This window comes from Paramisgurnus dabryanus, chromosome 5, assembly GCF_030506205.2.
Source record: "Paramisgurnus dabryanus chromosome 5, PD_genome_1.1, whole genome shotgun sequence".
Lineage (NCBI taxonomy): Eukaryota > Metazoa > Chordata > Actinopteri > Cypriniformes > Cobitidae > Paramisgurnus > Paramisgurnus dabryanus.
Window position 1 is genome coordinate 12,939,988 of NC_133341.1, and position 11,353 is coordinate 12,951,340.

The 11,353-nt window shown below is 39.8% G+C and overlaps 1 protein-coding gene across 1 annotated transcript; it reads left to right on the plus strand.

Moving 5' to 3' along the window:
- The first annotated feature begins 4,740 nt into the window (after positions 1 to 4,740).
- LOC135746124 (zinc finger CCHC domain-containing protein 12-like) lies at positions 4,741 to 8,500 on the plus strand. The gene is made up of 2 exons (XM_065264639.2): positions 4,741 to 5,244; positions 5,562 to 8,500. The coding sequence occupies exon 2, from the start codon at positions 6,635 to 6,637 to the stop codon at positions 8,498 to 8,500; it is 1,866 nt and encodes a 621-aa protein (XP_065120711.1). The 5' UTR covers positions 4,741 to 5,244; positions 5,562 to 6,634.
- Positions 8,501 to 11,353: the final 2,853 nt, after the last annotated feature.

Consider the following 11,353-nt stretch of genomic DNA (forward strand, 5'->3'; position numbering starts at 1 on the left):
GCACATATTTTATATATATTTTTTTATTCTGTGCATTTATAAAGTGCTGTAAGCAATACGTTGCTTATCTGTTTTCTTTTTGTGGAACTTGTTTTAAGTAGCCTATATATTTGTTTAGCTCAAATGTATGATTTAATATTTAAAAAAATTTTAAGATCCATGCTAGCTAAATCATTGTTCGTCCATTCAACCCCTCAAGGTTCTTGTTATCCACAGGATATATAATTCAACCATCATTAAACCCACCGGAATTCCCACCTAACCCTACTCTCCGGCTGTGCCTCGTACAATGTGTAACTGGAAGCTTCAGACTATTCAGTTCTGCTCATAATTTTATCTTGAAATGAGGCATAAGAGAAGTTTCACATACCTGGTTTTGGCTCTTAAACTACTTTTATGTCATACTTGTGCTTTTAACACAACATTAGGTCACGAAAGGAAATTTTCCACTAAGCAAAGAAAACACTTTGGGTTGAGTGGCATGGATCATTATTAAAAATTCTTACAGATGTGTTATGAGGTGTAAACGTTGAATTATAGCATCTTTTAAAGTTTGATGTAGTGGAACTTCAAAAGTTCATCTAAAAAAACGGCAGAATAATTTTAGAATTAAATGGGTGATGTCACATTTTTATCATATTGATCCTCTTGTGGTTAACTTAACAGCTTTTCAACCACTCAAAATTAAATTGCCTATATTTCTGCTTTACGTTTAACTCTTAATTTATGCATTCCCTCTATACATGACCTCTAAAGTTTTATAACAAAATAAATGTTACGTAAATACAGAAATAAGTTTACACTGTTCTGAGAAAAAGTGAGTATACCAAAAACGTGTGCAGCTGTTTGGTATTTAAGCCTTTCTTAAAGGTTAACCCAGTTTTCTAAGCTGTCTAAGAATTGTGAGTAATCCTAACCTTTCAAAGAGGGTCTGCTAGAGACCATCTTGTTAGAAGTGAAACTTTATTTTATGCATTGCATTTCAAAGCACATAAAACCTAATCCACCCCATCCTGTAAAGTGTTTTGTTGCAGGAAGCAACATGTGGAAACTGCAGGTGGAGGATTAATTTGTTATGTTTTGTTATTCAATGTTTTTTTAGCACATGGAACCATTACTTTCTGTTTTAGGAGGGTTTTTTCCATATAATCTCTAATACGAAGTTGTTTAGCATCGCTAAAAAGCAACTCAACCTACTGGACCGTAAGGCATTAGCTGACCACTGACCACCTCAGTGCTGGGAGTGTTAGGGGATGTGCGAATCGTTCCGTCTGTTAATGATAAAAACCCACATACGACTGTCAGATTAGTTATGGCTCAAAAAAATAGCTTTTTCACATAAGCTAAATGACAAATCTTCCAGCCAATTGTAAATGAGCAGCTAAAGTTACCACTAATGAGGGTGGGACTAGCAGCAGCTATGTAAGAGTCACCTTGCCACTAGTCAGAAAGTTCAGTTAATGGGCATGGAAAGCAACACTGGCTGGAGGTGATTTTCTGCTGTTGTTTTTCCAGGCTTGTGTCATGTAAAGCCCAGAACAGCTTTTAGAATTTTAGAGCAGATGTTTTTTGCACTAATACTTTAGGATGCACCAAAAATGTGATGTAAAATTTGTGGACAGTCTTGCTGACCCCACTGCATTTGAAACTTCTTTGCTCTGTCACAATATCTTAATAATATTACAAATTATTCAGCAGTAATAATAATACTGTTAAATCTACAGCAGCCAAAATTCTATATTGTAATTTATATTACAGTAATAATCACAGTAATTGCAATTTAAGTAAAAGAATGCGGTATTTTTAACACAGCAAATATGAACTTTCTGTAATAAGCATTACCGCTGTAATTGTGTGTGCTGTAAAATTAAGATCACACTGTTTTGCCACAAAAATAACATTTATTGGCATTAAAATATAAAAATACATACAAATTGCATAAAAAAGATTTCAAGTGTTTTTCAGACTGTAAAAATATTTTTATTTTGCATAAACCTAACAAAAATTTGTAGTTTTAACTATAACATCTTTTGTGACCACCTCTTCACTCACAACCACACACCTCAACTACTCATAACAACTTGCCTTTTTACATAAATATATATTTTTAAGAAATAAAGCAACTGAAATAATGAATAAAATAACAAACATGTAATATGTGTGAAAATACACACAACAAATAGAAAGATAATCAAACATAAAGGGACACCCTTTCGATGTCACACGCTATTAGCATGAATGTATAGTAGAAATAAGTTTTAAAGTGTACTTGACCTGTATTGTATTGTATTCTAATGTAATGACCGAAAGACAAGTCTGATAGCATTATTCTTAACCCCCCCCCTGTAATTTATCTTAAAAAAATGGAATTGCACCAAATCTATTGGAAATGGAAATATAAAAATTGTGCAACAGACAAAGGACTAAATGTTAGTGGTTCAATTGGGCTTTTAATGGGTCATGTGATGATATAAAATCTTTGGCTGTCTGGTTATAAAAAAAAAACAGAAAAAAAATTCCCATGCTTTTTTATTCTTTTTAACGGGGACTAGTTGATGTTTGCATTTCCCCTTGCTAAGCCCCTCCTGGCCAAAGTAAGATATGATCCTGGATCAACATTTATTTGGTCCTAGATCAACATTTTAACCAAATTACCCTTAAATCAAATCCTAACCATTTTTACCCCTCAAATTAATGTGAAATAATAGTTTGAGAATAATTTTTTTAAAGGCCCCTAACCAAAACCTATAATCTAAATCTAACAAACAATCCATAAAACAGTGTTACATGTATTTCAGACAAAAATCTTTTAGTTTATTTGCAAAATTGGAACAAATAATGGACAGTATCGCTTTGTGTTGTGAGAAAATCATGTAGTATTTTAATTTTAATAAAACAATATGCTTTATAGGGGGTCCCTCAATGCTTATAGAAGGTCCGGGACAACACCATCCCCCCTCAACTCGAACACTGACTATACTTTACTGACATGGACACTATTTCAGATTCATTTTACAGTCTTAATCCTTTAAGATTAAATGGCGCCAGATAAGAAAATATATAAAAAATTCATGCATTTTTTTCCTTTTGTAGCCTAATAATATGCAAAAACTAATCAGTTAATATGGATTCCTTCTCCACGTCTCTCTCGCACTAACAATTTTCCCTAAAAGTTAAAGGCTAAGATGTCAAGTGTAATTTATAGTCGTGTGTAGGTTCTACTCTGTAGCTACGCCGTATGCTGTGCATAGCGTGCAACTCGCCAAAATTTTAACAACGTTTCCGTTCTACGCAGACCGCAAGCACTGTGATTGATCGGCTAGAAGCCCTCCTGTCAGGTAAAAAAAAATCTGCGTTGCATGTCTTCATAAGCATTCCTGTATGTGTATTTACCTGCATCACTGGTGGTCTTCTCATAGTTTACACAACAAGCTGTTTATCTTCTTCATTTGTAGGTTTACTGGCCAAGCTGCTTCTTCTTTGGCTACTGTGGGTTACACACATGGATACTGCCTACTAGCGATCTGCATGTGTGATTGCACGTCGAGGCTATGCTGTAGGACCTACTCACAACTATAATGAGCCCATAACTTCAAAAATAAAAACTAATATAACAAATAAAAATGAATATAACAAAAATAATGAGCAACTCAGGTAAAATTGGACAAAATATGTGTTTCACGCCAGTTAATCCAACTGAGAAAAAACTATAAATGACTGAATTATGATTCACAAGATAAATGTAGTTACTTGCAGCTTTATACATGTTTAACAGTAAGGATTTGTTGTTTTTTTACACTTATAATGCTGTGAAAACTACAGAATTGTGTTAAAGTGAAACCAGACATGGTGACACATGTAGGACAGTGCTCTAACCGTCCTTATGAGAGCTATTGGAGAGGAATGCAGACCAGTTTGCTCCATCTTAGATTGGGCTTATGAAGCCAACACCGCCCATAATCCAGGCTGCCCACCAGAGAGATGCACAGAGAGAAGGCGCTTTACTACCTCAGCTGCTCCAAGTTCTCCGAGCACAAACACAGCCCACCCACACAGCCAGCGGCACCTCTCCCCGTCGCTGGCATCATTTAACATTACGATATTTTCCCTGTGTTTTTTGACGGATGATGAGGCCTCATTGCTATGCAAGTGCCAGATGAATCATAAACCTATACCATATGCCATCGCAATTTGCTGATGGGACCAAGCTGTTTTGTTGGATATAAAAATCCGGGGATTATAAATGCTTGATCCTCAGTGAATGGTAGAGACACAAGGTGGGGTGAACACAAGCCATCTTACTAAATGAATTGGGTCAGTGAACAGCAAAAAAAAAAAAAAAAAAAAATGAAAACATTCACTGGTATCAGCGTGCAACTTTTACTTTGGTTAATCCCAAAAACAGTAGAATATTATGAAGAGTGGCATCGTGGGTGAAAAACAAAAGCAAGCAAATAGCGACAACATGTTTATAACCTTCAGCCAATGTCAAAGCTTTGCAAACTAAATCAAAATATAATCTGTATTATGGTTTTATTTTCATTAATTGGGTTTAGATCACTTTCAGACGAACTCAGGATTACCATGTCTGCCTGCTCACGTATGTGCACCCTATTCAGAATATTTAACATTTTAGTCCTGCCAAAGCAGATAATTCATATGCTTTTGAAAGCCATACCGATCAAGAATTCATTGTTTCTCTTATAAACAAAGATTTGTACCAAGTTATGTATCTGTAACCCGGGTTATCAGGTTACTAGTTAAGTTTAAGAATTATAAAATAATAATAAAGTGAAATATAATAAAATAGTTAAGTGAAGAAAAGTGAAAAAGTAAGAAAGGAGGAAAGCTCTAGAAGGAAAACTGTTTTGCCCAATCACAGCCCTTATTTCAGTGACTGACTCGCCAACGAGCCAATGTTAGCAGCACTTTCATAAGCCCCACCCACAACCTGCAGCAGCGCTGCTGGACTGTCAGTTTGGGAGACAGAGCGGGAGAGTGAAATGGAGCAGCTACACAGAGCGATATTCAGAGATCCTCTGTTATAAAGTTTTAAAATAGATCGCGAATAACTTTGAATGCAGTAAATAGTCATATTTCTGAACGGATTCGATTACGTGAAGTTGTCATTGGAGTGAGAGGACGACAAAGCGAAGATTTGTGAACTGAAAGTGGATGAAATCCAACGGAGAATTGGAGTGTTGCAAATGAGCTTATTTGAATATATATGAAGTTATTGCCTTGGTGAGTCACATTTTTCGTAATACATTATCTGAGAAAAGTGTCATTAACTAAATAAGCTATTGATATGCAGTGTTTACATGGGCCACGTGAGCACAGCGTGAGCTGTAGTATTAGCACGAGGGCTAAAGCTAATTTCACGTGCAAAGATGCTGATGAAATGTGATTGTGAAATTTAAATGTTAAAAAGTTAAATAAGTGTTGAAACATGATTTAATACTTTAATCGAAGTGTATACATGATTTTGCTGTTAAGATTTTTGCTGTTAAAAAAAAGTTGAAATTGATATTGATTGTCTTTCTGCCTTGTATTTTTTCAAGGCTGGGTTTTTTTGTGTCTATGATTTATTCTACGTGATTTCCTGTGAGAGATTCCTGTTTTGTGCCATATTTAATCCTTCTGGAGAGGAATCTGTGTATCTGACGTGATTAAATATGCACAATGGCGAGCCACCAACGAACCTGTTTCCACTTTGAACTGTGCTAAAATTCACCAACTGGTAGGAAAATTCCATTTTTTTCTTGCTTTCGGACACAAAAGACTTCCGTTCTTGGAACTTTCGATATTTTCGCTACCAAAAAGGAGAGATGGTCTTTTGAACTTGAGCTTATTGAAAGAGTTTAATAACTCTTGTTACTGAACTGAATCATTTGATTCACGAACTGTGTTCAACTGAGTCGTTTGATCCTTATTTGAACTGAATTGAATCAATTTGATGCATTTGTGTATTTTCAACTCATATTGTTGAATATTCTGTTGAGTCTGAAAAGAAAAGTGATCTGTTCCGAGAAATTTGAATCACATACAGTGTTCTGAGTTAAATTGAATGTCCAACAATACTTTTTTGGGTTTATTGAATGTAATATTTTGTTGAAGGTTATATCATTTGCAAAATATTTTGGCTGAAGTGAAAGAATCACACACTACTGTTTTATTTTGAGAGTTTTATTTATTTTTACATTTTGTGAAGAGTGTGAAACTTCAAATTGAATTGAATCTGTCAAAGTGTTGAATTTTTTGGTCCTATAAGAAATGAAAGAAGATCTTTGTTAATTGTTGATCTTCACTGTTAACAACTGATTTCATATCTGTGAATTATTCATTGAAACAAATAACAAAATAGAAATTTTCTACAATAATACAATTCACTGAATCAGAACAAACTTTGTCAGTCACTTACTCACCTGCTGTACTGCCTCCACTCTCCAGTAGACGTTCCTTGCTTCTGATATACATTGGCCCATACTGAAAATTATTACTAGCTGTAGCGCATCAGTCACGTTGCACGCTACATGTTACAACTTTGGCGAGCCAGCCAGGAGAGAGGACGCAGCAGAAATTAAGGTGAATAACTACTGAGATCGACGTACAGTGAATCAGACAAACAGACAAAATGGATGTTGTAGGGAGAGAAAATGTCAATGTGCAAAATGCAGTCATCGTTAGTGGAGTAACACTGACTGAAGAGGACCAAGTTCTAGAAACATACCTTTCAAGATTTGGCTCTGTACGACGCAACCTGCTAATTGATGATCCGCAGTCAGAGTTTCATCGCAATGCAATAGTAGAGTTCACACACAGGTCAGCTATGAGCAATCTCGAGCCCCAGCTGCCTCTTACTTTAGTGAGCCCCACTAATACAGACATTGTGTTCCGTGTGCGCGCCCTGGGTACGGTTCACACCCCCACCATTGGTACTGCCACTGTTGAGTGCTTGGAGAAACTACAAGGAATAGCAAGCGCCAACGGAGAAACTTTACAAGATGTCCTCCAACGAGAGTTGATGAAGGTTGGTGGGGCGAAAACTCCAGTTGATATGCCACTAGAGACAAACCCCTTGACAAGCGCTACTAGCACCCCCTCAAGGTTGGAAGGATTCAGGTCACCCTCTGTCTTGAGATTGGAACCCGAAAACCCAGCCAAAGCAACTAAAGGCGCAACGTCGCCCCACTATTTGAATGATGCTGACTCTGTTGAGACCATATCAGTGAAATTTCCCACGTCTGCTTTGCACCCCCCAGGTGTCCAGAGAGTAGTAATGGAGCATATTGTAAAGACGAGTGATCCTGTGTCCCCGCACAACACCTCATTCCGCCTTAAAGCTTTCTCTGGACGGAGCCCACGCCCAAGCAATGAGCCTGACTTCGACACCTGGCGGGCAAGTGTTGATTACCTGCTAAACGAGCCATCCCTTCCAGAGTCACACAAAACACGCAGGATTATAGATAGTCTGTTACCACCAGCTTCTGACATTATCAAACATGTGAGCCCACTTGCCCCTTCGACAGAGTGCCTTAAGCTGCTTGAGTCTGTTTACGGTTCAGTGGAAGACGGAGATGAACTATTAGCCAAATTCATAAGCACTCTTCAGAATCCTGGCGAGAAGTCATCCGTCTACCTTCACAGACTACACGTTGCCTTGAGTGCTACCATCAGACGGGGTGGAGTTGCAGAAAATGAACGAGACCGATGTCTGCTAAAGCAGTTCTGTCGTGGCTGCTGGGACAATATTCTGATTGCCGACCTGCAGCTCGAAAACCGAAAACTGGACCCACCTCCTTTTGCCGAGTTAGCTATACTTATCCGTACGGCTGAAGAAAAGCAAACGTCGAAGGAAGAGAGAATGAGAAAGCATCTTGGTGTGAGTAAACACCAACCAGCTCCACTCAAACTGCGAACTGCAGCCCACCAACAGTCTGCTTATTGTTGTGACGCAACAGAGGAGGATTTTAACAACACTCTAGCCCCTGACACTCCTAAGCAGAAAACACCTAAGCAGAAAACTAAAACTCAACACCCTGAGATGTCTGAAGTAAGCATTCTGAAGAAAGAAATCGTTGCTCTCCAAAGCCAAATTGCGGCCATTAAAACAGCTACTAACAAGGAAGTGAGAGAGCAAGGAATGACAAATGATCTTCAGGAACTAAGAGAACAGATAGCAGAACTTAAAGTCCAAGTTGTTTCTTCTGGAGCGCACAGAAACCGTTCTGAAAGATCCTTCAGTCAAAGAGATAATTTGAGTAGACCTGGAGCCAGTGAGATCGGCAGAGACAAAAATGAGAGACCAAAACACACCGAGATTAGAACCAATCGGCCCCGGCCATGGTATTGTTTCCACTGTGGAGAAGACGGCCACCTAGCCATTAACTGCGAAAGTCCACCAAATCCATCTAGAGTGGAAGAAAAGCGAAGGAAGCTGAGAGAAAGACAAGCTGAGTGGGATCTCCAGCATGGATTCGCCACAGAGCCTTTAAATTAAAGACGGTCTCTGTCGCAGGGCTGACGGGGACTGAGAAAAACAAACAACGCCCTAAGCATCGACAAGTGTTTAACAAGCAAGCTGACACCAGGAACTCCATGAAGTTACCAACCGGTCTGGTAGGAATGAAATGCACTGCACAAATTAAAGTTGAAGGGAAGAGAGTGAACTGCTTGTTGGACACAGGATCACAGGTAACAACAATTCCCTTGTCTTTTTACAACAGCCATTTGTCACAGCATACCATGCAGCCGTTAAACCATCTTTTGGAAGTTGAAGGAGCAAACGGCCAAGCTGTTCCCTATCTGGGATACGTCGAATTAATTCTGCAGTTTCCTCAGGAATTCCTCGGGGTTGAAGCTGAAGTTCCGACGTTGGCCTTAGTGGTTCCAGATCTGACATATACACCCCAAATTCTTATTGGCACCAACACTTTGGATGTCCTGTATGCCAATCATGCGCCAGCAATCATGCCAAAAGTTATGTCATATCACCATGGGTATCAAGCCGTAATAAGAGTGCTTGAGGCAAGACATCGACGAGCTGGTGAGAGTATATTGGGTCAAGTTAAAGTGAAAGGAAGCATACCTGAAGTTGTAACGGCTGGAAGTACTGTAGTTCTTGATGGCTGTGTCAACATCATTGGGCCGCTGACAGAAACCTGTGTGACTGTAGAACCATCAACATCGTCTTCCTTGCCTGGCGGACTGCTAGTGGCTAGTAGTCTGCACTCCTTACCTTCGAAACGCAATGTCCAAATACCAGTAGTATTGAGGAATGAGACACAGACTGATTTAATAATACCTCCAAAAGCGGTACTGGCTGAAGTACATGCTATCCAGCACGTGATTGAAGGAAGAAACCCTATGAGTGCTTCAGAATGCAAAACTGTGAATCCTTCACAAGTTAAAGTCGTTCCTGATTTTGGTGACTCTTGCTTGTCAAGTGAATGGAAGGAAAAGATAACAGAACTAGTAAACTCCATGCCAGATGTTTTCGCACTGCATGAGCTAGATTACGGCCACACGGATAAGGTGAAACACCATATCAATCTTAATGACAACACACCTTTCAAACAACGTGCTAGGCCTATTCATCCGCAGGACATGGATGCAGTAAGAAGGCACCTGAAAGAGCTCCTTGATGCCGGTGTCATAAGAACGTCTGAGTCCCCCTTTGCCTCTCCAATTGTAGTCGTGAGGAAAAAGAACAATGATGTACGCTTGTGTGTTGATTTTAGAAAGCTAAATTCCCAAACCATAAAGGATGCATACGCGCTGCCAAATTTGGAGGAGGCCTTCTCAGTCCTAACTGGCTCCAAGTGGTTTTCTGTCCTGGATTTAAAATCCGGTTTCTATCAAATTGAGATGGAGGAGGCAGATAAACAGAAGACGGCATTTGTGTGCCCTTTAGGCTTTTGGGAATTCAACCGCATGCCACAAGGGATAACTAATGCCCCAAGTACATTTCAAAGACTCATGGAGCAGTGCATGGGCGACCTTAACAGGAAAGAAGTACTTGTATTCATTGACGATCTCATTGTCTTTTCTAAGACCTTAGAGGAACATGAAGCCAGACTTTTGCAAGTCCTGAAGCGGTTAAGACACTACGGATTGAAGCTTTCCCCTAAAAAGTGCAAATTCTTTCAGACGTCAGTCCGATATCTGGGCCATATCGTGTCTGAGAACGGTGTCGAAACAGATCCATCCAAAATTGAAGCCCTCAAGACCTGGCCGAGGCCCAGAAACCTTAAAGAGCTCAAATCTTTCCTTGGATTCGCTGGATACTACAGGAGGTTCGTACAAGATTTTTCCAAGATAACAAGACCTCTCAATGACCTTACTGTTGGTTACCCCCCTCTGCAGAAAAACCAGAGACGAGACCCCAAGACAAGTACGCAATACAGAGATCCTAAAGAGCAGTTTGGGGACCGATGGACTCAAGATTGCCAAAACTCTTTCAACACTCTGATAGAGAAGCTGACTTCAGCCCCAGTCCTCGGATTCGCAGATCCAAGCCTTCCCTATGTGTTAACTACAGATGCCAGCACCATTGGACTTGGAGCTGCACTTTACCAAGAACAAGAGGGCCAAATGAGGGCAATCGCCTTTGCCAGCAGAGGTTTAACCAAAAGTGAAATGAGATATCCTGCACACAAACTAGAGTTCCTCGCGCTCAAGTGGGCAGTTACGACCAAATTCAGTGACTATTTGTATGGAGGAGAGTTCACTGTAATAACAGACAGCAACCCACTCACTTACATTCTGACATCTGCAAAGCTTGATGCAACCAGTTATCGGTGGTTGTCCAGCCTCTCAACATTTAATTTCAAGATCAAATATCGTGCAGGCAAGCGGAACCTAGACGCAGATGCACTTTCGAGACGTCCGCATGACAGACCTCTGGATGACTTTGTCTTTCAAAAAGAGTGTGAGAGAATCAGACAATTCACCCTTCACCATTTAACAGAATCGGATCAACCAACAATTCTGCCAGCAGCGGTGAAAGCGCTCTGTGAGCGGCACCAAGTGTATCAAAGCTGTGCTGACCCTAGCATTTCATACTTCCAACCTACTGTCTTTGAGTCACTGTCCCTAGGAGTTGATGCGATACCCCAAGAGTTCCAACGGGAGGACGCCCATGGCCTTCCAGTACTTCCTCGAATGTCTGAAGAAGAGCTGAAGAAACGTCAGAGAGCAGATCCAGAACTTAAAGTTGTTATTAAATGCTTGGAGTCTGGCAAGAAACCAGTTGGGAAAGTCGAGCCTGTAGAAGTATCCTTATGGCTGAGAGAGTGGGACAGATTTGAGTTCAAGAACGGAATATTGTTCAGAAAGAAACAAGATCGAGGAG